The 26,384-nt window shown below is 46.1% G+C and overlaps 1 protein-coding gene across 2 annotated transcripts in view; it reads left to right on the top strand.

Annotated features, from left to right (window-relative positions):
- TAF2 (TATA-box binding protein associated factor 2) overlaps nucleotides 1-25,935 on the top strand; it is a 765,870-nt gene extending 739,935 nt beyond the window's left edge. For both annotated transcript variants that reach the window (XM_086966160.1, XM_086966159.1), the window contains one exon: nucleotides 24,411-25,935. In XM_086966160.1, coding sequence (XP_086822286.1) covers nucleotides 24,411-24,682 — 272 coding nt within the window. In that variant the 3' untranslated portion in view covers nucleotides 24,683-25,935. The remainder of the gene's footprint in view (nucleotides 1-24,410) is intronic.
- The last annotated feature ends 449 nt before the right edge of the window (nucleotides 25,936-26,384 follow it).

Below are 26,384 nucleotides of genomic sequence, written 5' to 3'. Positions count from 1 at the left end.
ATTTGGTAAGCATTACTGCTTGGATTCTGATGCCAGGACAGATGCACAAGTTAGGCAGGCTTCGCTGAGGAATATATTTGCTCAGTAAGGTTTTTTCTTCTAGGTTTCTTCCACCGCTGGGTTGGTTGTTTGGGATGGGCTTGCCATTCTATTCACAGATTATGACTATACACAGAGATCCCCTACTACAGAAGGATTAGTTTCTTACCTGTAACTCCAGTTCAGTAGAAGGAGTATCTCTGTTATAGTCATAAGCGAGCCACCCTCCTCCCAGGTGGATGAAACAATGATTTCCGGAATGCTACAGGCCTGGCTTTATACACCTTCAAAAAGAACTGAAAGTAACTTGCCTTAGGATGCTGGGACTACACTTGGTAGGTGTCTCCTTACAGGAAAGAGATTTTCTTTCCACAATTGGATAGCAAGATAGCAGGTCTTCCTGCTTATATTTTTAAGACAGTTGTTACTTGTGATGCATAGTAGAGATTTACGGCTACCTGCTTAGCTTGAAGACAGCCCTCCTGATGTCCGTGAAAGGAATGCATATGGGCAATTGAATTTGCGCAATAACTCAGTAAGAATTTAATTGTCATTAGTCACTGAACGAGCTACCTACTTTGAGCAATTGGGATTCTGTTGTCAAAGAAAATGAATCTCTCAACCCAGAAGAAAATCAGTTTGTTTTAGAAGTGTTTAAATTCCCCCGAAACATCTTTACCAATCTGAATGATAGAGTACTCAAGACAGTGATTCATTCTACATCTTGTATTGTCAGGACCTTCCTGAGTTGTTTTTTTTCTTGTGAGCTTTGCCCACCACACAACAAGCAAAAACTGCCAGTGAGCTCCGGAAATGGCACCTGTTCGAGAACTTGATCATTGTCTTCCCCCAGATGTCTTTTCTTGCATTGGTGTTTATCATAGGTATACCTATTAATATTTTTTCAACAATAAGGAGGTACACCAAGAAAGAAGTCCATGTTTAATCTGATTTTGCGATCATCTTCTCTATTAGTAATATATAGCATATAAATTAAATGCCAGCCAGCGCGTTTTGTTCCATTGAACATAAGAATAAGAGTGTTTCCTAATACGTGGTGATATTGTACCACATACGGCATACATGACTGCCACACAACATTTCTCTTGAGCTCTGATGAAGTTCCTTTGTAACATGGAACGAAACCCGTTGGCTGGTTTTTAGCTTATGTAGTATATATTTCTAATAAAGATTAAACATGAACTTCTTTCCTGGTGCACCTTCCTATTGTTGAAAAAGGTTTTGATCTGGTTCTCAGTGGCACCTAACAAGCGGCATGTGCCGGATGAATTGTGCAGGGGACACCTACTTTGATGTATTTGGATTGAGGTGCAGTATTAACAGTCCGCCGCTAAAGTTTTGTCTGTGTATACCTATTAATATCGTTTAACTTCAGGGATGTGGTTCTGGAGGTGGCAGGCACTATTTCCTATTGACCATTTTATCCTGGGATGAGAGAAGTTGACAAAAAAAAGTTTGCAATATTGGCATGGGCTGAGGGCAGGTCTCTTGAGCCTTGGCTACTAGAGATCCATGTGTTCATATAACTATGTGCAGGATAAGGTTATTTAATAATGAAAATCTCTTAGTCTATAAATCTGTCCCTCTGGTCCCAAGGTGGGTGAGTGGCATCATGTATTGTTGTACATCTGGATAATTGAGGGCATCATCAGCTCAGGAAGACATAGTCTCCGAAACAGCTGTGATTTTACAGCGTTCAATTATTTTTTGGCATTTACTCTAACATTGTTGTGGTTAAACTTTTTCTGGTGGATACTGCTACTAGCAGATTACTTACCTCATGACTCCTTCTCATTCACCAAATTAGATTGGGAAATTGCAGTTTCTCCCTAGCACCAACAGGTGGCACCACAGGGCTCCAGCTCTAGAACAGCCTTAAGATATGTTGTCATGGAGCAATATATTTTGTGCGTGTTGATATCAGTGCTTTTTTACCCACCCTTGAAACACATATCCAGTTTCCTTTCCTTTTGTTTTTTACTTTTTCTAAAATACATTTGAGAATATACCATTAGGGTGATGATGTCCCCTGAAATTTCAGACTTCAAGCAGTGTCACACTTGCAGAAGGAAGGGATAAAGGAAGAGAAGTTGGGAAAAAAGCACGATAAAAAAGCAGGGAGGAAGGGAAAGAGAAATGAATGCAGAGAGAGGAAAGAATAGAGGAATGGAGACAGGAAGTAAGGAATAGAGCAATGAAGGGAGAAAGGAATAAAGGAAGCAAAGAAATCTAGAAGTGGAGGTCGAAAGAAAGAGAAAAGGTAGAAAAGATTAGAGAAAGAAAAAGGACGAGAAACAGAAAATGAGAAAGGAAAAAGGAAGTAAGAAAGGGGCAGAAAGACAAAAAGAAAAAGTTTGAACAGGTAGAAAAATGCTATGTGTGAAAGGAGGAACAGAAAAGAAAAAGGAAAGAAGGAAAAGGAACAAAAGGAAAGGAGTAAGCAAAGAAAATGAGATAAAGGAGGATAAATAAGAGGATATTACATTTAGAAAGGTGAGCAAGATGAAATCAAGGGGAAAAAAATGAAAAAAGAAACACAACTAAAAAGTCGGAAAGAAAGGCAGAGAGAGAATGAAATAAAGGAGAGAAAGAAAAAATGTAAACGTAGTGCAACTGTGTGAAGTCAAGTTCATGGAGGCAATATTTTTTAATGACGAATGTTTATAGCAGCTTGCTGTAAACCAATGCTTTGACTATTTTCATGCATTTCAGCAGCCCTGTTAACTAGGTGCAGTGCTCAGTGGAGCAGTTGTTGATATCAGAATCTCTCGCTGTATTTCTGGCATCACTAAAGCCATTTTTCAATATTCAAAGGACCTGATTTAGCCTCCTTGATTACAATCTGCTAATATCCTACTGTTTACATCCCGCCTTTACTTAAATCCTTTACCTTTCACTGGCTGGTGTGAAATCTTTCTTATTGTCAATGGACATCAGTTGGGATGTAAGTCATGATGTTCGAAATACCGGTCATAGAAGCCCAGATGTCCATTGCTTTGCTTGCAATCCAGCTATAATGTAGGCTTGGGTTGTGATACTCTAGTAAGCCATACCACGTCCCACAACAAGCATTCTGCTATTACCCTGTCTGTGTGATTACACTAAAGAGCGGAGACTTTCAGAGACCATTCAGCCACGATCTCAAGCAAAGTTACCCTATTATACTTTACTAGTTATTCTATTCCTCCGTTGTGTTGGGGGCTCTCAGGATTCTCTGTGTTATTCTCAGGGGCAACCTTTGCCAGGCAAAAATTAGGAAGAGTCTCTACTAGGATTGAAAGATCAATGTATCTTTTTTATTGAAGGCGGGTTGGCTGACTCCTGCCTGATTGTGTGATCCTTATCTTTGGGTGGTGCTTCAGCTCCCCACCCCCTGTGTGAGTTCCACAACCAAGACTCCTCGCCCTTTTGGTACTGCAATGTGTCTGCCCACCCTCCCCCTTTGCCGACTCCTGATATTTCTCAGTTTGTGCCTATTTCTCCTCTTACCGCCTCCTTTGTCCCTTTCACCGTGCCTAGTTTTTCCGTCCTAATGCTTCTCTCTTATCTTGCTTCTCACTGACTCTTTCTTGTACCTCTTATGTCTCTTTTCATCTACTACCCTTTTTTGTCTGCAGTATGTTTACCATTCCTATCTCTCTATGTGTGCCTCTGCCTCCTGCCCTTCATTTCTGCCTCTTACTGTCTCTCCTTTTGTGCCACTCAGACTCTTACTCTTTTGCCTCTATTCTTTCTACTAGTTTTTTAGCCTCCTCCCTCACTGAAGCTGTATTAATGACAGCCAAAGTAGACTTACCGCTGGCAAATTGAAAGCACACCAAATGCAAGCTTATCTGTGCCTGACTGTGCTCAGCGCTAGGACCTCTTGTCCACTGACTACCCATCCACTGCAACTGAAACCCTGTGCTCGCTCAACCCCAGATGCCCGACCCACAATGTGCCCAAGGACATCCCCAATGCAGACAGAAGGTGTGTTCTCCTTCTCCACCTTCTGGTTTTTCTGCCCCACTCTAAGCACACTGCAGACATAACCACACAAGCACACTGCTACCTCGCACAACATACACCCCACCCTCACCTGCATACTCCTCAACGCCTGCTCCCTCTCCAAACATGCTAGAAGTCTGGAACCACATGCTCGACTTCTCCTCAGACCTTTTATTTCTCACCAAAAATTGGATGCAGCAGCAGATTCCCCAGGTAGAGTATCGCAAGACAAGAAGGATCCAACAAACCCAGAGGTGGACTTGCCATTATCTACCAAAAGGACCTTGGCTGCTCCACCACTTTTGCTCAGACAAGCTATCAGCAAGAAAACATGGCTTTTAAAATCAGTACCTTGAGCACCGCAACCCTAGGAGAACCACTCACCCAGATCAAAATTCATCTCTACTCTTGTTGACCTCATCCCCCTCTGGACCCTACATCCAACTCCATCCTACTCAGTGACCTCAATGTCCACCTAGAGAACCAGAACAACCTCAGCTCCACCACTCTCCTGAAATATCTCAGCATCTTAGGACTCACCCAGTAAGGGCATGACCCCACCAAAGTGGCCGAATGCCTCCTCACCCCATCTTCACCAATTTTCCCAGAATCAAGGTAGACAAACCTACTCTACTCACCTGGATGGACCACTTCCCCATTCGCTTCACCCTGCACCTGGTCAGCCAGCCCATAACCGCCTACACCCAGAAGAACCGATGCCAATAGAACAAAATCCCAGAGGACATCTGGATCTCTGTGCTCCGGTCCCAGACCCACCCCCCCTCCTGCCCTAGTATGTTCCATCATCAACTTCAACAGGTGGATTACCTCTTTTGTAGACTCCTTGGCTCCCCCTAAGAACCACCCCTACTCTCTGATCTAAGCTGCCAGCTGGCTGGTACAGTGAGGATCTCCAGCTCACTAAACTTCACTGCAAGCATCTAGAATGGCAGTGGTGCCGCTCCACCATCTCTCCTGATCTACCACCAGCCCCTCAAAACCTCCAAGACACTAGCCCTCCGTGAAAGGATCCAAAACAACTCTAATACCTCCAAAGAAATCTTCACCATCATGAAGGAATTCATGTCCCTACCAATCGGCTTCATGGCCTTCACCATATTCCAGGAGCCATGCACACAACACTTGCACTACCTCACAAACAAAATAAACACCATCTAGAGCAACTTGTCCTCTCCCACGTCCTCCTGCCACCGGACCTCCTTCCACCCTCGAAGTAGTACACGCCAACAACGGAAACACCCTGAAACCTGCGCTGAACTGTTGGACAGCCAACATCATCCATCAGAAACTCCATTGGATCTGTGTCTGCTCTACATCTTCACCAAAGAGCACACACCATCTACATAGCCCTTACACCCATTCTCAACCTCTAAGCTGCTACTTTCTCAGACATCTTACCCCATCAAGAAAACCTCAGTGGACCAACTAACCTGCCAACTACAGGCTCATCTTCCTCCTCCCCTACTCAGCCAAAGTCTCATTTAAGAGCCTAGGGTAGGCTCTGAAATGTCATAGACCTGGGTGCAGTTCTAAAATTCTTTTATCTGAAAGAGACAGTTAGTTATAGATTCCTTACCTTAGAATTTTCCCCAGGCGTCTGACTGGATCTGGAGATTTTTTCTTAGCAGTACCCCTGCGTGTCGGTAGGTGGTGTCGGTCGACTCCGTGTCCGTCGTCTGCATTGTGGTTGCCGGGAAGACGTTGCGGCTCCTACTTAGACATCACCCCTGCACACTGACGTACGTTATTTCTTTTTCCGCACCAGCCTAGCACAAATCTGGAGAGAGCTACCCTTTTAATCATTTTTTGATGAAGCTTTTGTTTACGACTTTATAATACATACTAGATTCATCCAATTCATAATATAATGTGCAAAAATGCCTAGTCCAAATAAAATAAAATTACATGGTAGTCCATTTCCTAGCCTCCTAGCCATACATAAGTAGGTTACAAGAGAAAAGCATACATATGGTTCTTTTTGAGTCCTCAACTTGAGCTGCTTGAAGGATACCCCATTGTCGGACCGGCTTCAAACCCTGCGAGGCATGTCACAAACTGATGTCTGTGACGGACCCGCACCTTGTGTGCCTTTGGTGTCTGGAGCGTGACCATGACCCAAAGTTGTGCTCTGACTGCCAGGCCATGAATCCAAAGTTTTTGCTGGAGCGGTCCTGTAAGCTCTTGGAGGACCCAGCAGTTGGCTCCATGTCGCTCTTAGTCTCGGCTGATGCCAGGTGGGAGTGTTGTCGCTCACCACTTCCGTATTCGGAGCCTCATTCAGGGCCTCCCTCCATTTCTGGAAGCCGGGGCGTCCCCTGCTCACCTTTGTGCATTTTATGAAGTCCTTCATGGTATCTTTCCGGCAGCCTGACTCCGCTGGTGCACCTTTGGGCCCCACTGAACAGGTCAGTGGGTCCTAGGGCTTTGATACCAGCGGCCCGGCCCGAGGATCCAGGCCTGGATCCTGATCGACGCCGGTCGACCTTACTTGACCTTCCCCGGCGTCTGCCGTGCCCCCAGCCGACACCGTCCCTGCAGCTGATACCATCCCCATCCTCATCTCCGAGATAGACTCGGAGCCGGATCGACGTCGGCCAACATCGAATCTGACACCGGAGGGTACTTTTGTTTCCTTCATCCTTGGTCTTCCCTATCGCCCAGCGGGTGGTGATGAGGACTGGTAGGGGTCATCAGACCCTTTAGCAGACCAGCTTGAAGAGCCGGACTGGAGAGAGGACCTGGGTGACGCCAGTGGTCGGGACACTTCCCCAGACCCTGGCATACTTTCTCCCCCTACCGTGACTATGGAGGAGAGAGAGTGTCTTATGCTGTGGTGGTGCGAAGTACTGCCGAAGCCTTTGGCCTTGAGCTCCCTTCAGTGGCAGTCAGGACTGATCTCCTGACAGAGGTGCTTCAGCCTGCGGCAACCTCCTCTAAATCCCTCCTGCCCTTCAATGAAGCCCTCTTTGATGTCCTTCTGGTAACCTTGTCCAAGCCCAGCCCAGGGGCGCCTGTGGAAAGAACAATTGCCTGCCGCCACCGCCTGGGTCCGGGCAACCCAGTTTTCCTCACCCAACACCCTTCCCCCGAAAGGTTGGTTGTCGAAGCCTTGGTTGTCGAAGCCTCTTCATCCAAGGGTGCGTTCCCTTCTCCTCCGACAGACAGGAAATCCAAGAAGCTGGACCATCTTGAGAAGCGCATGTTCTCTTCTTCCAGCTTGGCACTGCAGTCCGTGAATACCACATGCCTCTTGGGCCGATACTCCTATTCAATCTGGGATACGGTTGCACAGGTGCTGCCTTAGTGCCCGGAGGCGGCCTGGGACGTTCTCTCCCAAGCTGTGACAGATGGGAGAGACACAGCAAAATTCACGATTCGATGTAGACTGGATACCACTGACTCACTGGGCAGAACGATTGCCACATCGGTAGCCCTTTGGCGCTACACCTGGTTGAGAACGTCTGTTTTTTTCGGTATATGTCCATGCAACCCTGCTAAACATGCCCTTAGATGGCCGTCGCCTTTTTGGTGACAAGACAGACTTGGCGCTAGAGCGCTTCAAGGACTCTCCAGCTACGCCCAGATCCTTGGTCCTTGCTGCATCCTCCTGTCCACCACAGTCTGCATTTTGCTCCTTTTGTGGCTGTGGAAGGGGCATCCCACCACATCCGGGCCAGTCTAGCCACAGGTCCACGCAAGCTGCCCAGCCTCTGCATGGTCGAGGACATGGGACCAAGCGGTCCCGCGGGTCTGGGAGCCAGCGGGAGGGCTCTTTCCCCCCTGCAGCTGCCTTCAAGCCCTTCTAGTCAGACCTTTCAGGGCTATTAACGGCCATTGGGTGGCAGGATTCCCCATCACCTCCAACACTGGCAAACCATCTCATCGGAAAGTTGGGTTTTCCAGATAGTCTGAAGGGACTACTCCCTCCCCTTAAGGCCACCGTCTTTCGATCCCATGTCGGAGGATCATTTGGCGCCTCTCCGTCAGGACGTTTCCGCTCTCTTGGCCAAGGGAGCTGTCGAAAGGGTCCCTGCACCAGAAGTATGTTGTGGTTCCTATTCATGCTATTTTCTGTTGCCCAAGAAGGACAAAGGCCTGCATACTTTCCTAGACCTCAGGGCCCTCAACCGCTTCCTCCGAAAGAAGACGTTCAAAATGCTCACGTTGGCTCAGGTCCTTCCTGCCCTCGAGACTGGATGGCGGCGTTGGACTTGCAGGATGCCTATTTCCATATTTCTGTCCTGCCAGCCCACAGATGCTATCTACAGTTCACGGTAGGCCATGAGAATTTTCAGTTCACCGTGCTCCCCTTCGGCCTTACCAGTGTCCCTTGGGTGTTCACGGAGGTGATGGCGTTGGTTGCAGCTCATCTGCGCAGATCAGGGGTGCTAGTCTTCCCCTATCTCAATGACTGGCTGTTGAAGGCGAGATCCCACCTCCAGATTACGGCGGACTTCCTGCATTCCCTTGGGTTCACTATCAACATGCCAAAGTCACACCTGACTCCCTCTCAGATGCTTGCTTTCATCGGGCGGTTCTGGACACAGTGCAGTTTCAGGTCCAGGATATTCGGGCTATGATACCGATGTTTCAGCCTCTATCCTGGATTTCGGTGAAAATTAACCTGAGGCTGCTGGGCCTCATTGCCTCCTGCATCCTGATGGTGGATTATGCCAGATGGCATATGCGGGCTCTGCAGTGGGACCTGAAGTTCCAGTGGGCACAGCATTGGGGGAATCTTTCCGACTGTCCAGATCTCAGAGGCGACTGCACAACAGTTGCAGTGGTGGTTAAAGGACCAGGATTGGGTCAGTGGCAGATCCCTTTCCCTTCCCCAATCAGAACTAACAGTGGTGACCAATGGGTCCCTCCTGGGATGGGTCGGCCATCTGGGGTAGACGGAGATCAGAGGAGTCTCGTCTCCGGCAGAGACAGGGCTTCATATCAACCTGTTGGAGCTCTGGGCAATTCACCTGATACTGAAGGACTTCCGTCCCTCCCTCAAGGGGAAGTAGTACAGGTTTTCACTCGTTTTTTTTCGCTCCACACACGTTTCATCACTTCACTTCGCAGCGACAAATTTTTGCATGACCTCATTAATCATTCAGGTCAGCCACACATCGATTCCACTTTTGTTTCACTCCACACGCTTTGCTTTTCTTACAGCATTATTGTACTTTCTTGAATACTGGCACATTATTCAGCTTTTCGGACACTTGGAGATCATTGAGGCATTGTACACTTTTTTCCATCTGTGCACTCTGTCGATTCCACATTATATGTTAGAACAACAGTCACTTTTTTGGATCAGATGCATTCCGTCCTTGGACAGAGATACAAGTATTTTTGTACGTTTCTTTTAGAATATTCCCCCTGAAGAAGAGCTACGGCTCGAAATGCATCGGGGATACATGTTTTAATGTACTGCAACATTGATGAAAGATTGACCAATATTGATGTAACACAGACAACACCACCGCCATGTGCTACTGCAACAAACAGGGCGGGTTGTGGACACTATGTCAAGAGGCTCTTCACCTATGGACCTGGCTGGAACATCAAGGCATGACCCTGGTGGTTCAATACCTGGCAGGTTCTCTGAACGCCAGGGCAGACAAACTCAGCCGTCAATGCCTGATGGATCACGAATGGCGTCTTAATTCAGAGGGTGGTACAAGGTCTCTTTCAGCGGTGTGGAGAGCCTTGGTTAGATCTGTTCATCACCAAAGAGAACGCTCAATGTCAGCAGTGTGGTGCTTTTGAGTTTCCAAAGCGGGACTCGCTTGGTGACGCATTTCGTCGCAAGTGGAATTGCGGCCTCCTGTACGCCTTTCCATCTGTACCACTTCTGCCCCGAGTGCTGTAGAAGATCAAGCGCGACCAGGCCCAAGTCATCATTGTGGCTCCGGACTGGGCACGAAGAGTTTTGTACCCCGAGCTCCTGAGCATGGCCATCGAGCCTCTGATCGGACTGCCTCTTCGGGAGGAGGATCTTCTGTTGCAGCAGTAGGGGACGGTCCTCCACCCGAACCTGACCAGCCTCCACCTCTTTGCGTGGAGATTGAGCCGCGACAGTTGACAGCTTTTGACCTTCCGCCCTAAGTCTGTAACGTCATCTTGACAGCCAGGCGTCCCTCCACTAAGTCGGTATTTGCCTGTCGATGGAACAAGTTTGTTGCATGGTGCACAGCAAAGGCTGTGGATCCCCTCTCTGCCCCTCTTTCTGAGGTTCTCTGGTTCATTTTTTCTTTAGCGCAGCAGGGCTCTGCTCTGGGCACTCTTAAAGGCTATCAGGCAGCCATTTCTGCTTTTCTTCGGCTACCTGCTCAGCCCACTTTATTCAAGTCCCCTATTGTAAATAGATTTTTTTAAGGGCATTATTCACCTCTTTCCTCCATCTCATTTCATAATGCCCCAGTGGGACTTGAACGTTGTCTTGACTTACCTTATGTGTGCTCCTGTCGAGCCTCTTCTCAACTGTCCTCTCAGGCTCCTCACTCTGAAGACTGCCTTTCTTGTTGCCATCACCTCTGCTTGCAGAGTAAGTGAGCTTCAGGCTCTTTCTTCTAAGCCCCCATTCTTCAGTGTGCATCTGAACAAAGTGGTGCTTAGGACAAGACCCTCGTTCCTTCCTAAAGTAGTTACACCTTTTCACTTAGGACTGACTATCACTCTGCCCACCTTTTTCTTACCTCCGCACCCTTCCAAGGAGGAGGAGAGACTCCACCTTCAGGACCCAAAACGTGCGCAGTCCTACCTTGACCGCACAAAAGATTTCTGGGTGGACGATCAACTCTTTGTTGGCTACGTTGGTGCCAAAAAAGGTTGGGCTGTCCAAAAGTGTACCATCTCAAGATGGGTTGTCCTTTTTATAAAAATTAGTTGCGCTTTAGCCAAAAGGAACCTCAAGTGAGGCTGCGTGCTCAGTTCAATAGGGCTACGGCAGCAACTACTGCTTTGTCTCGTGAAGTTCCACTCATGAACATCTGCCAGGCGGCAATGTGGGCATCAATGCACACATTCACCAGACATTACTTCCTGAATAGTCAAGTCCGGAGGGACAGCAATTTTGCCCTCTCTGTTCTCCAGGACTTTCTGGTGTGAACTTGGTTTGCAGACCCTTCTACGGGGTTGGTATTGCTGGTGTACCTATTCTAAGGTAAGGAATCAATAACTAACTGTCTCTTTTCAGATGAACGTGTTACTTACCTTCGGAAATGATGTATCTGTGAGAGACATAGGTTAGTTATAGATTCCTTACCGCCCCACCCACCCTCCCCGCTCTGTGAACTGACTTCTAGGGATAGGCACTCCCTTACAAGGCCCTAGTTGTGACGCACCAGTGGTCAGTGTCTTTCATGGTTCTGTGCTTCTGCTGTGAAAGTCGTGTCAGAACTGACGTCAGCGCGAAGGGTGGCATCTAAGTAGGCACCGCAACATCATCCCGGCGACCACAATTCCAACGATGGTCGCGGTGTCTACCAACGCCACCTACCGACGCGCAGGGGTATTGCAAAGAAAGATTCTCCAGATCCAGTCGCCTGGGTGAAATTCTAAGGTAAGGAATCTATAACTAACCTATGTCTCTTACAGATACATTGTTACCGAAGGTAAGGAACTTGTTCTTCACTACAGTGAGGCCTACCTCGCCTATAGGATATTGGGTTACCTTAGTACATTTAATAAGTGCTAACTTTTGATTGGGAACAGGCAGAAATGTCATGTTTAGTCTCACAAGAATTGTAAGATGAAATCTTCTTTAATGGTAAAGTCCGATTTTAAGTCATAATTCTGAAAATGCCACTTTTAGAAAGTTCATGTAGTGGGGTGGATGGGATGCACACCTAATGCGATATATTTTAAACTGATCTACCATGTTATCATGAAATAGCGTGCAGCTGGTATGGTGCCAGCCCATATTGGCACCCATTTGAAACAATTTGATAGGAGGAGGCGACATCTCACCCCCAACCAGCTGCACAACTCAGTGAGCACCTAGTTGGCATCCATATTTCCTTAACTTTCAACAATCTAATCCATCTATTCCATGACTTTTATTTCTTTTCACATCCTTTTAGTCTTTAATCGCCCACACGTAGACTAATGTGCATTTTTCCAAGTTTATGATGTTCAAAACGTGACCATCCGGACCTCTCATTCATGAACACGACTGAAGCAATGTTTCGTCAATGGCAGTGTTTTATTCATAAAAAAACCAATGCATTTCGGGCTGCAAGCGCCCTTCGTCAGAGGTCACTGCCATGAGCGTTTAAAACCAGCCCCCTGCTTCTCCATTACAGATTTTAGAACGTTGGCATTATCTTGTCCTAACCATTTGGTGACTACAGCCTGTGTCCTGGGTCACAGGCCTGTGAATAGTTGGCTGATGGCCTTTGTATAGGGGGACTAAGTGTTGACAGAATCCCTTGCTCACTTTGCCACTGGATTAAAGCTCGCCTGGCTGATGAGGGGTGTTACCCCGAAACCGGTCCCAGGATGCCTGTTTCCGGTCCAAGGAAGACCTTGCTTGGCAGTTCGGGCTGGACTGTTCCCATGAGGCACAGGGCCAAGACTTATTTGCATATAGCGGAGTCTGAACTGGGATGGCAAACTAAGCTAAAGAACGATAATGGATTCAACCCAGATCGCTCTCCTCAAGTGATCACAAAAGTGAAGGCAGTGGACGCCACACTTCTTAGGAGGCTGGGGATACCAGTTTTCCCCTACTTCGGTGACTGGTTGTTGAAGGTTGGCTTGCCACAGTCATTTGTAGACCATCTCCAAATTACCGCGAAGATTGTGACATCTTTGTGGTTCTCGAACAACCAGAGAAAGTCACACCTTTACAGAGACTCCCTTTTATAGGAATTCTTCTGAACATAGTGAAGTTAAAGGCCTTTTCTCCCTAACGACTACAGGCTGGCTATGATCTTGATGTTTCAGCCTTAGTCATGCACCCTAGTAAGTAAGAGACGATCTGAGGCTTCTTGATCTTTTTGCTTCATGGATCCTGCTTGTCCACTGTGCCAGGTGGCATATGCGGGCTCTCTAGTGAGATCTGAAGTCTCAGTGGGTCCAGCACTGAAGAAACCTGCCAGATGTCATCCAGGTTTCAGAGAAGACTGCACAAGATCTGCAGTGGTGGGTGCTAGACCGCTACCTGGTCAGCGGCGGGATCCTCTCCCTTCCCCACACACAGCTGATGGTGGTGACAGATGCATCTCTTCTGTGCTGGAGAGGTCCTCTGGGAAACGTGGCGATCAGAAGACTGTTTTCTGGCATACACCTGGCCCCACATAAATCTTTTGGTGCTACTGGCCTTCCACCTGGTGTTGAAGGCTCTCCTGTCATCCATCAAGAGAAGACCAGTGCAGTTTCTCACAGACAGCATCACAACCATGTGGTACTGCAACAAGCAGGGCGGCGTGGTGTCCTGTACCAAGAGGGGCTGCACCTCTGTAGATGGCTGGAGCTTCAGGGTTTTCTCCTGATTGTAAACCTCCTGGCGGAAACTTTAAATACCAGGGTGGACGAGCTCATCCTCCGACACTAGTTGATCACAAAAGTAGCTCAGGACATCTTCCAGCAGTGGGGCGTGCACTGACTTGATCTTTTCACTGCCATTAAAGACATGCCATGTTAAGAATTCTGCTTATTAGAGTTTCCAAGAACACACTCTCTAGGAGACATATTCAGGCTAGGGTGGAGCACAGGACTCTTGTACACTTTTCTACCACTCCCTCGCCTGTCCAGATGATCGGAACCATCAGGACTCAAGCCACCCTAGTGGCAATGTACTGGGCCACGGGAGATTGCTACCTGGAATTTCTGGGCCTGAGCATTTGTCCTGTATTCAGGTTACCACTGTCGGAGTATCTTCTGTTACAGCTGCAGGACAGGGTTTTGCCGCCGTACCTGCAAAATCTACATTCCATGTATGGAGATTGAGCATCAATCATCAAATCAGGATTTGCTACTTGAGGTTGAGGATATCCTCCTAGCATCCAGGCGTCCTTCTACAAAGTCCATCCATGCAGGCACTGGGACAGACTTGTGGCCTGGTACAGAGTCTGCAAAAGAGGCTCCTTAAAGGCCAAACTCATGGATGAATTTATGTTTGTGTTTTCCTTGGCCTAGTAAAGGCTTGAAGTGTGCACTCTGGAAGGTTATTTGTCAACCTTTGTGCATTTGCCAGGCCAGCTTTCCTTGTTTAAATCACCTGTTGAGATGTATTTTACTGAAGATTTGACACCTGTTCCCTCCTAAACTATTTATGATGCCACTGTGGAGATCTTAATTCGGTCCTGGCTTTGCTTATGTGTAGCCCCTTCAAATTCATGCACAGCAATTTGGTGTAATTCACGTAACACAAACCCATTGCCAGCTAAACTGTCAGATGTGTTACTGTTTGTTCTCTCTTTGGCTCAGAAAACACTTGCAGTGGCAACTGTTGTAATTAAATTATCAGCCCTTTCGCGTTTACCTACCAACCGTTCTTTTTCAAATCACCTGTTGTGAAGCATTTTCTCAAATGCTTGGCCCAAATGTTTCCCCTAAACGTTTGTGATTCCACAGTGGGACCTTAATTTGGTCCTTACTTTCCTTATGTGTTCTTTTGAGCCATTGCACAGCTATTTCCTACATCTCTTCACCCTGAAGATTGTCTTTTTCATCTGGATAACTTCAGAAATTTGTGAGTCAGTCCAGCTGCCCTACACCACCGTCTTTTCTGAACAAACTGGTGCTGAGGACTAAACCAGCCTTTCTTCTGGTAGCTGTAACTTCCTTCCATGTCAAACAGTCCATTATTCTCCAGATGTTGTTTGCCCCACCTCATCACTTCGAAGAGGAGGAAAAACTCCATCCTTTGGCCCCAAGAGATTATTCAGCTTTTACATTGATTGTACCAAAGGCCATTGCGTAGACTATCAGCTCTTTGTCTGGTTCTCTGGAGTGAATAAAGGCAATGCAGAAACTGACTTTGTCCAGATTGATATTCCTCTGCTTTGTGGCCAAGAAACAACTGCCAAAAGAGTTGAGAGCTGGTTGCACCAGAGGCAAGGCTGCTACCACTGCATTGGCACACTGAGTACCTGTCCTGGATATCTGCCAAGCTGCAATGTGGTCATCTTTGCATATATACCCATAGCACTACCACCTTGACAGCCATGTGTGACAGGAAGTGCATTTTGAACATACAATACTACAGGATGTTTTGATCTGAGTAAGACTTTGTGCAAGACTCCACAACGCCAGCAACCGCAACAAAGCACTAGAATGGATCTGCTCCTTCCTCATTGGCCGAATGCAGAGTCAGATTTCCACTGTTCAACTCAGAACCCACAGAGATCATCTATGGAGTGCCTCAGGGTTCCTCCCTGAGCCTCACTCTCTTCAACATCTACATGACCCCACTTGCAGCCCTGGTCAGAAGCCATATCGTCTCCTACACCGACGACACCCAGCTGATTATCTCCCTCGCAGACAAACCCACATCTGCCAAGAGCAACTTCCACGATGGGATGAAGGCAGTCGCCACCTGGATGAAGGACAGCTTCCTAAAACTTAACTCAGACAATTCTGAAGTCCTCATTCTGGGCTCCTCCCCTTCAGGCTGGAACGACTCTTGGGGGCGGCAGTGCTCGGAATCTCACCACACCCACGAACCACGCATGAAACCTCAACATCATCCAGGACTCCTCGTTATCAGGAAACCGCCAAATAAATGTTGTTTCGTCCTCCTGCTTCCACACGCTCCGCCTGCTTCGTAAGATTTTCAAGTGGATCCCCACCAAGTCCAGGAAAACGGTCACCCATTTCCTCGTCAGCAGCAGACTCGACTGCGGCAATGCACTCTATGCCAGCAGCACTCAGAAACTCCTTAAAAACTGCTAACCATCCATAACGCCTCCGCCAGACTGATCCTGAACATCCCACGCCGCAACCACATCACTGGCCACCTGAGAGCCCTTTACTGTCTTTCTGTCAACAAGAGAATCACCTTCAAGCTTCTCACACATGCCTACAAAGCCCTCCACAACACCGTACCTACAGGCATTATCCGCTCCACACAACTGGCCACGACCACCATCCCACAGATCTGCAAGACCACGGCTGGAGGATGATACTTCTCCTACCTGGCTGCGAAGACCTGGAACTCCCTGCCTCTGCACCTCAGGCAATCACCATCACTGCTGCAATTGAGGAAGGACCTCAAGACCTAGTTCTTCAACTGAACCATAGAGCCACCCTCCACCCAGGGCCTTGAAACCCTCACGGGTGAGTAGTCACTCTGTATCAGAACATTGATTGATTGATTCATTCCACAGACCCACCATGGGGGAGATACTGATTTGATATCTATTCTAAAAGTGAGGAATCTGCAGTTAAAACTATCCATCAGAAGGGCAAGATATTTACCTTCAGTCAAGCTCTAACGTGATATTACAGGGTTTTCATACAGCCGGCACGGAATACCGAAACAGGAAGTAGTTGCACAGTACCAGCGCAAAAGCTTTGGTACCAGCTCGCGCTCCAAGCTCCTTTAAACTGTGAACACAAGACTTTTGGGGCCTTGAAAAATTAGCCCATGCAGAACATTTTCCCCACAGGAATAGGGCAGATTTGGAGTTTTTCTTGATTCTTCTTCAGGGCACTTCAATTTTATTATTATTATTATTTATTTTTATAGAGCGCGATAGTCACCCGGAGGTATCCCAGCGCTGAGGAACCCTGAATTCACCAAACAGCGGGGCAAGAGACTGAGAAAGGAAGAAAGGGAAAATGAAAGATCAGAGACAGGGGGGGGGGGTGCACAGGTTAGGGGAAGAGATGGGTTTTTAGCAGCTTCCTGAAGCGCAGGTATTGAGGTTCAAGTCGAAGGTTGCGAGGAAGAGAATTCCAAAGGCGGGAGGCTTGTACCGAGAAACGTCTTCCTCCTGTTCGGGTTTTCCTGAATCTTGGGGTGTTGATAAGGTTTTCTGCATTGGAACGGAGGGAGCTTTTTAATTTGTTATTGGCCTCTAGGAACTGCGAGAGTTTCCTGTTGACCAATTTTTCTGCGACCTTGCTCACTCCAGGCAGTAGGGAGATGGGCCTGTAGTTAGCCAGGTTCTCGGGGTCAAGCGTAGGTTTCTTCAATAGGGCTTTTACCACCGCCTTCTTCCAGCTTGAGGGTACAACTCCTTGTTGGAGTGAGATATTAATTAGGTGGGTAAGGGAGGGGATGATGGTAGGGGCTACCTCTTTAAGGATGCGAAGAGGAGCGGGGTCGCTGGGGGAGCCGCTCTTCATGGAGTTGAGGGTATTTCTCACCTCGTCTGCCGTGACCTGGTCCCACGTGGACAGACAGGTGGAGGTGTATGGGAGAGCGATTTCTGCCTCAGGACTGGAGGGGGGGATAGATTCCAGAATTCGCCGGATTTTGTCGTGGAAGAAGTTGGCCAGTTGCTGGCATTTCTCCAGGTCGACTTTAGGATCGGACGTGGGTCCTAGTCCTTGTCCTTGGGGTTTTGACAGCTCTTTAAGGATGGCGTACGCTTCCTTACTGGAGCTTCCTGCTTTCTCTATTCTCTCCTGAAAAAACATGCTTTTGGTTTTATGAATAGCAGTTTTATAGGTCAGAAGAGAAATAGAGTAGATGTTCTTATTGGCTGTTGTTTTATCGCGCCTCCAGGAGCGTTCGGTTTTTTTACACTCTTGACGCAGAACTTTGAGCTCTGGGGTGTACCACAAAGCAGGGGGTATTCTTTTAGGTTGTTTGAGGGTGGTAGTTTTTGGAAGCAGCGTATCCAGGGAGGAAGTGATCCAATCGCTGAATTGTTTGTCAGCTGTATCGGGGTCAGAGGAGAGCGCAGGGATGGACTCTGCAAGAGAGTCTGCCCATATCTCAGGTGATAGTTTGCGCCATTGTCGGTCGGTGACTTGGGTTTTAGGAGTTGGGTAAATGGGTGTGGGGATTTCCCAAAAAAAGGGGACCAGGAAGTGGTCCGTCCATGGTAGGGTCACCGGTCGGTTAGTGGTGATTGTTGCTATGTTGGTGAGGATCGGATCCAATAGATGGCCTTTGTCGTGGGTAGGCTCGTTGTTCACTAGACAAAAATCTAAAGAAGTTAAGTCGTGTCTAATGTCCGATGCTGCTCGATCCGTGGGGTCCAGAAAATGGAAGTTCAAGTCACCTAATATAAGAAAGTTGGGGGTGGAAGAAGCTAGTTGTGAGACGGATTCGGATACAGCGTTGATAAAATTACCCGGGGCCCCTGGGGGTCGGTAAATTAGAAGCCCTGCCAGGGTAAGAGTAGGGGAGATTTGGATGGAGAATTGACCGCTCTCGCAGTCCTCAATGCCAGCGTTGGTCAACCGGCAGGTGAATTGTTCCCTGTGGATTATAGCTACCCCGCCTCCTCTCCCTCTAGGTCTATTAAGGGCTTGGCAGATATACCCGGTGGGGAGGGCTGTTACAATATCCGAGTCGGTGTTGTCAGTGAGCCATGTTTCCGTTATGAACAGTAGGTCAAGCTCCTGGTTCTGGATCAGGATGTTCATTTCGGTGGCATGTTTGGGGAGGGAGCGGCAGTTAAGGAGTCCTAGTTTCAAAGCAGGGGTGGTTGGTTTCAGGATAGGAGTCGGGTTGCATTGTGGACAGGTCGAGAATGCCTTACCTGCAGTAAACGAGTGGTAGCAGGCTAGGATGTTCTTAGGCCGTAAGTCGTGTAAGGTATCCGCTGTGTACATTATTCGAACCTGAGGAGTACCCGGCGTAGTGACGGGGCCTAGGGCCTTCTGGGCCCGGACGGGCCCAGATGGGCTTGCCTTTGGCGCGCCTTCGGCGCGCTGACGGCGTGCCCGCTGCGCCCGTCCGCTGCGCGTCCGGTAGTTGCACATCTTAAATGTGTAGGAAAGGGGCGGGTGAGCGTGGCCTTAAAGTGGGCGTGGCCTCTCTCCCTCGCCGAGAATGGCGGCAGAGAAGTTTGTTAGGTGGTTTAGCGTTGCAGCGAAGTGGTCGCTGTTTTGGTGGTTCTGAGCCCGCTCCAGAGAGGTAAACGGGTGAGTGAGGTTTTAAAAAGCAAAGTATTTCGGCGATTAGTGACACATAAACAGTTTAGGAAGCATGAAGACGATGTTAAGAGAGAAGTAACAAATATTTAGATTTTGTTCTTCATCACTGTTGCCTTCAACAAGCAGCTGTCCTGTTCAGCGATAGTCCCAAAACCAGCTGACGCCTTGGATCAGATCAACAGTTTCCCCCGCAGAAGAAAATTCTGATCTCCTTGTAGTAATTTTGTACCATCAGGTCACGTAGCAGAACTTCGTTAATACACACCACTTCTGCTGTATCGGAAAACCCCCTCTCTGCATCCGCCATCCAGGTCATTTGGCAAGGAGACAGAGACCTGCTTTTACCGGTATCAAATGTCTTTCTTCTCATTTAGGTCCAGCCAGCTTTGCGGTCCCAACAATGTCAACTAAACTGAAGTCCTATTTATTTCCTAACACCCCTCTTGACATGTCAAATTGTTTGTTACCTAAATGTACTTGGACAAGTACAGCCTACCATAATATGTGTATAGTTCCTTTATGTAGTTGGTGAAGGATGGACCCCCCCCGCCTCTAAGCCTAGTCTCTGCACAAAATATGTCCCTATGGGGTCATTTCTCGCATTCATGTGCACAGGAGTCTCTATAAGATGTCAAATCTTGAAGAGTTCAACAGGTTTCCTACGGATGTATAGGAAATTCAAATGCCCTTTGATTGCCAATAGATATTGAGGTTTAAGCAGAGCAATCTACAAGGCAAGACAACAATACTGCAAATTAGAATGTAAGTACGCATCTGTTAAGATTAATTAATGAAAGCTTTCCTGACAGCAGCATTGTTTTTTGCAATTGGAAGAGTATTCTTGAGACAGCCAGTACCAGCAGCCATCTTCTTCTTTCACAACTTTACCTCTTCTTTAATTACAGTTGGAAGGTGTACTATGGGAAAGCTCATGGCCAAGGGAGTGGTGGAGAAGGTTATATGTTGGAACTGGGGCAAGGATTTTACTACAGTTTGTCCAGTTTCTGACTGGGAGAAGGTTTCTGTCCTATCTTGGATTTGCTATACCTCCCAAAAATAATTAGGAAACAAAAATTCAAGATGCATCATAAAACTAGGCCATATGGCAATTCTGCAGCAGATCAGTTTGTGGTACAAATGGATTTCCTTTAGCCTAGTGCTGGATGCATTGTTTCAGCTATGGGAAACAAGATGTTCTCCATCAGTTGCATTCTATTAACCCATTGTGCATTCATCAGGTGGGTTGCGACTGTACAACTCGCTATGTACATATAGCCAAAGACATGTGGAACGCGTCTACACGTACAGCCTGCAGCATTGTCAAAGCGTCAACGAAATGTGGCATCATTGGGAAACTAGGGTGTGGAGATTATGTCGGAGTTTTCCAAGACAGCTGTCTGTATACATGATCCCAAGAAACTCTGTACACAAAGTGAAAATCGTCAGTCATGGAGTGCTTGTCTTTGGTAATACCGCCTACCTGGGCAGACAGTTATGTTTGAGTCTACAAGAGTAGTGGGAAGCATTTAATGCGGATAGTTGCACCTGTTAAGTTTGGCGGACCAACCAACTCTCACTAATAGGACAGTCGGGTATCTAAATCTTTACAGCAGCTCCGACATTATTTCTAAATTGCTGAGGGCCTTTAGTGTATGTTAAATTACCATTACGCCTGGGCAAAGCCATGTGCTTTGTGGTTCATTTGTGGGGCTCAAGCAAAAAGCCTTCGCACCAGAGTTCTTATTTCTGGTCCAAATTATCTGTCTAACCGACGCCAGTCTTCAACTCCATCTAGAACTTTGAGATCTGATGCACGTGTATTTAGATTCCCAGGATGTGACTTTCCAGAAGGGGAAGGCAATCTTTTTTTTTTCTTGGCAACCAAGGCTTGGAGCCATCTTCCTCCGGCACTCTGTCATACTGACGATGAGTTGCATATCAGAAAACGATTACAAATGTCTGTTTTCATTTTGCTAGCCTGCCTCACTGTTGATAGTTCCTTGCTTTGTTAGCTCCAGGACACTCCTTGGAGTAGCTGTTGTACTTTAGAAATCATGTCATTCATTACTTCATTCATGCAGTCATTTTTATGATTTAAGTATGCCAGCCAGTTCTGTGCATTAAGACGGTTTTGCAAAAAGGCGTTGCTGTAAAATCATTGAAACGAATACCAGTACATAAACTGAAGCACAAATGCAGATTTAATCGTGCTGATCGTAAATAAGAGAACAGGCTGAAAAAGCATGCATTTACCACAGACTCTCTCTTGGTCTTCTTTAACTGCCATACTAGATTAGTAAGAAAATACCATTACTTGGCCAGGATTAATACTTTTCGAAAGTGCATTATGAACGACAGTTATGGAGGTGAAATAAAAGTGATGTGGAGGTGGAATCGCACAGCAATGAGTAGCTCATTGTGTGCAGGTATTACTGTACACTGGCACATCTGCTGGTGGATAACAGTCGCTGTTTTATCTGCCCACCTCGACTGGTCTCCAGCAACCACTTCAGAAAAAGACCATGTAGTGTGTGTATGATGGGAGCACAGTGTCTGTGCGCTGGTCCCCCACTGCTTTCCTATGCTATAAGTAGTGCTCAGTCGTGTGTACCGGGGTGGAAGTGGAGCCTGCGGGGTGTGACTTACAAATTGTGTTTTTATCTATACGCAGGGCCACTGGAATTATGTGATTGTAAGTTTGCAGCGATTTACGCAAATTAAAGTTTTGCCACTCAATCTCTCTGCCGTATAACCTGCAGATTTTAACAAAAAACGATTTATTTCTAGTTTGGTTTAAAAGTTAACTAAAAATGCAGCAACACGTGTCGCGGCACAGTGAGAGGCCCTTTGCGTAGCTGGACTTTTTACCTTTCTGTTGCTTATTGCTCTATTTGGGTGTTAAACAGGTACAGCCAAGGCCCAGACAGTGTTGCCAAGTTTAACAAGCATGGGAAATGCAATAGGTCTCACATTTCTTTTTTAAGTTAGAGCTATTGGCCTTGTAAATTGCAATGTATTTGACTACCAAGGGAAGATGGAGGGAGCAGCGGGGGTTGGAGTGCCGGAATGCTCTTTTGGAGTGATTGGCCAGAAGTAAACCAAACAAGCCATGACTTTAAAAGAAAGTGTAGCCATGCAGCATATTTTTAACAACTAAGCTTGGGGAATACTTTGATTAAATGTATGCCAGTGTTGCATCGTATTGTGGGAATACTACTTCATACTGCACCTTGTGCTGCTGACATTGCATGGACATCTAGTAATGACCTACTGCACTGCACCTTGTACTGCTGACTCTACAGTGACATCTAGTAATGACTTGAAGTACTGCACCCTCACAAGCTTAAGACAGGGACACCCAGTCACTGCCTCTTGTGCTTATTCCGTAAATCAAATGAGCAGAAAAATAATTTATTGCTATTCCTGGAGAGTGAGAAGGTGTTACTTTTTGTTCTTATTCATTACAATTTTAATTGTGTGTGGAAATAGAAAATGTATTTATATTGCAGGTCTCATGGTAAGGTGGCATGATGCGAACCTTCAAGTAAACAAATGCACATATTTTTATGCGCGAGAAAGATGAGAGTTCCGGAACAGATATGCCCCTTTTCTGGCATTACATTGAACAAAGCAATCCTTAAAGGGCTGCTGTACCCGGGCTACTCCAACGCTGCCATGTATGAGAGATATTAGGAGGAGCCGCTGGTTGTGGAGATAATGAAGGAAGGGGGGAGCCACCTCAAATTAAGCTGTGAAGGAAATGACGTCTCTAGTCCCACAAACCTGTGTGAAATATCTGCATACCCACAATCCTGTACGAAACTGCAAGCTCCTATTTTATTCCTCTCAGGAATTAGATATTATGATTCTTTCTTACTACGCTCTAAATAAGCATTAAGTGAAGGTAAAATAAAACCAGCGGTGTCATAAAATATATTTGTTGCATTGTGCCACTTGTTGCCAATGAGCTCTATGACTGATTGCAGTTTATCTCTGAGGAAGATTATAGTGCAGTCCGTCTTTGATAGAAAGGCTCTCAGTGTGACAAATAGCAATGGAGAACCACAGCCTCCTATGCGTGCATGATAGCTGGAAATGTAAAGAAGCACCAAAGACACACAGGAAACAATGACAGCTAGGTATCGGGAATCTCCCCGGAGTCTCCTATGCATGTATCTTGGATGGAACTGTAAAGAAGCACCAAAGATATGCAGGAAACAATAAAAACAAGGCATCTGGAATGTCGCATATGAAAATAAGAGCCAAAGACACAGGAAACCATAAAAACAAGTGAGGCATCTGGAATCTCCCGGCAGCCTCCTATGCGTGCTCTCCGCTGCCCAGGTGGGAGTGAGCTCTTGAGACGAACAAAAAAGAAAATAGTGCCACAAAGGAAAATACATTTTTTTTAACCCCTTTGATGCTCATGACTAGCTCAGCTCGTCATGAGGCACGGTTGAGCTGTGCTTATGACGAGCTGAGCTCGTCATGAACAATGGGAAAGCCTTATGAGCAGCACAGGAGGGGAAAACCTCTAGCAGCCAAGGTGTTAAAAGGAAGAGCATATGTAACAGGGGCTGTCTGCTCGGAGGGTCCAAAACAGCAAAAGGCAGGACGAATTTACCATATTAACCAATCAGAAGCAGTCATATGCAAAGGACATTAACAGGAGCCAATAGAAACATGGAAGATGCTTGAAGTCCATGTACTAGATACAGCATGTATCGAAGAGACAGCGCTTGCGCTGCCCAGGCGAGACCTAAAAATGACAAAATTGCAAAGTAATACTATTACAAAATGTGCCACATAATATGGCTTTTCTTGCAACATAATTTGCTTAACCCTGCCCCATAATTTGGCCCTCTTCTGCCAGATAACTTCATTAGCCATGTCCATACGTTATGGCGTTCATACAAGAAAAAAGCAGCACTCTTGCTGGTGTTTTTGTTTTGAATCATATGACCAGGTAGCAGATTTACATTGTTTTGGAGGATATGTTTTTTTTAAACCAGCTATAGATGCCTTTGCATACACGGTTTTGTTTTCCATATGTCTTTTCCATCTATGTGCTTTTTCCTTGTTGAATGTTTCCATACCGTAAACCCAAACACGCACAGCTATGATGTAAACTGGAATGTAGTTTGGAAACATTTCATATTGAAATATTACACCTGGTAGAGTAGATACCTGTGTTTAGTTTAGAAAGGGGAGTATGTGATTTCTGTATGGCCAACTGGTATAAAACATTCTCTTTCTAATAATTTTTCTATTTTTTTCCCTCCCAGGAAAAGACCAGTCATCTCTGGATCTGCACATGCTTCCAGTCCCCTTCAGTCCCCACCCGCTCTTCGGCAAGGAACTAAACTCATCCAAGCACAGTGACCACCACCACCACCATCACCACCACCACGAGCACAAAAAGAAAAAGAAGAAGCACAAGCACAAGCATAAACACAAGCACAAGCACGAAAGCAAGGAGAAGGAGCGCGAGCCTTTCACCTTCTCAAATAGTCCTGCCAGCGGGCGTTCCATCCGTTCTCCTTCGTTGTCAGACTGAGGGGAATCCCGCTTCTGCTCGAGCTAGGCTTTGGAAGAATAGATCCCTTTAAACTCTGACAGGACTTTAGAAAGTGTTTCTACAGTCTTCTGATTGTGTGGAATGTATTTGAAGTCCTGTCCTGGGGCTCGTGTTTTGGTAACCGCTTTGCTTCACGGGTTCATCTGCGTCATCCTTTCATTTTTAATGGGAGGTAGACCGTTCTTCATGGACGGAGGCAGCCGACGTGCAGAACTGTGAGGCATACATGCTGCCTGAGTCAAATGTACTGTAAAGGCCCTGAGAAAGATCCGTTGCCTGAGGTTGGTGAGTGCACTCTTTGCAGAACTGGTTGCATCATCAACGTGGAAGTTATGAGAAGATGGAGAACTTCTGCGATTCTTTTTGTGTTTACCATTACAACTTTTGCCACGCAAGTCAAAAATCAGTAAAGTTTTCTTGAATTTTTTTTAAATTGCAAGCCATTTTTATGGACATTTATTTTTTTTATTAAAGATATACTTTTATGCACTGTAAATGGTCTTTGCAGTAATATAGCAATTACTGAGATTGCTATTCTCTTTAAAACCTATAACATAAAATAACGTGTGTTTAGAAGCAGAGGAAAATTGTGTATTTTTCCACTAAAACCACATGTTTACACAATGAACATTAATGATGTAAGCAGACCTGTTTTATCTTCAAATGGTACTCAGGTTAAATTTGGATTACCGGAATCTTTACTAAGTTAGATGGTGTGCAGTCTTGTTGAATCCAAAGGTCTTTGAAATTGTAAGTTTTGTAGGACAACTGTGCTGACTTCACACAATTTTAACAACCGTGTTCTACATTTACATTGGTTTTGTAAGATACTGCCACTGATTTGTTACAATGTTCTTTTTAAGTCAATGCTATTTTTACTTCTGTTATTGTATGTTATTTAAAAAATTTCGCTGATTTTATCTTCTCATGGCAAGATGGTCTTGTTTGCAGTTATGTGATGGTGGTGAATTAGGCATACAATAGGGCTGATGCTTTTTGTTTTAAAACGTTGTTTTGGACAAACCTCTTTCTGAAAACGCTGTTGAGATGCAATTTTCTTTTTTTTTTCACTTTTCTACCTGTAATTTGTGGTGATAACCTTGTTAACTGTTCAGAAAGAAAACATTAATAAAACATCTATATTGTGGTATCATATGTACCTTACTTTGATGGTGCAAAGTTTTAGTAGTTGCATTCAAGGACACATCTTTATTAAATAATTTTTATATGCACGTTCCTTTGTCTTTTTATGTATGAAAAATGTCACATTCGTTGTTAATCGTACATCTAAAATATGTAAGAAATAAGTGAGATTCCCCTATGTCTCGTATGTCATAGCTCTTTCCCTTGCTTAACTGGTGGGTATCCTTGCCCATTCATGGCAGGACCAGAAACTGCATCTAAACCTCTTTAAAATTCAGAATTGTGCACTGTTATTCTATGTACAAATGCATGTGCCATACAAGAGACTCCCCACTCCTGTGTGTCCAACCTTGCAAATTCCACTTTGGATCAGAAAACTGCTTGTCTTGCATGCAGAACATTTGTAGCAGGACTTTGCCCTAGCTTTTGGGTTCCTGCCACAGGGTTTGCGCCTTTTATATGCTTTTATTTCTGCCTCCTATCTCCTCCTTCTTTTAGTGGCTAATGCTGCAAAACTCCGGCTTCATGCCATGGACTT

The sequence above is a fragment of the Lissotriton vulgaris genome, chromosome 4_1 (assembly GCF_964263255.1).
Source record: "Lissotriton vulgaris chromosome 4_1, aLisVul1.2, whole genome shotgun sequence".
Taxonomy (NCBI): domain Eukaryota; kingdom Metazoa; phylum Chordata; class Amphibia; order Caudata; family Salamandridae; genus Lissotriton; species Lissotriton vulgaris.
This window is presented reverse-complemented; position numbering and strand designations above follow the sequence as displayed.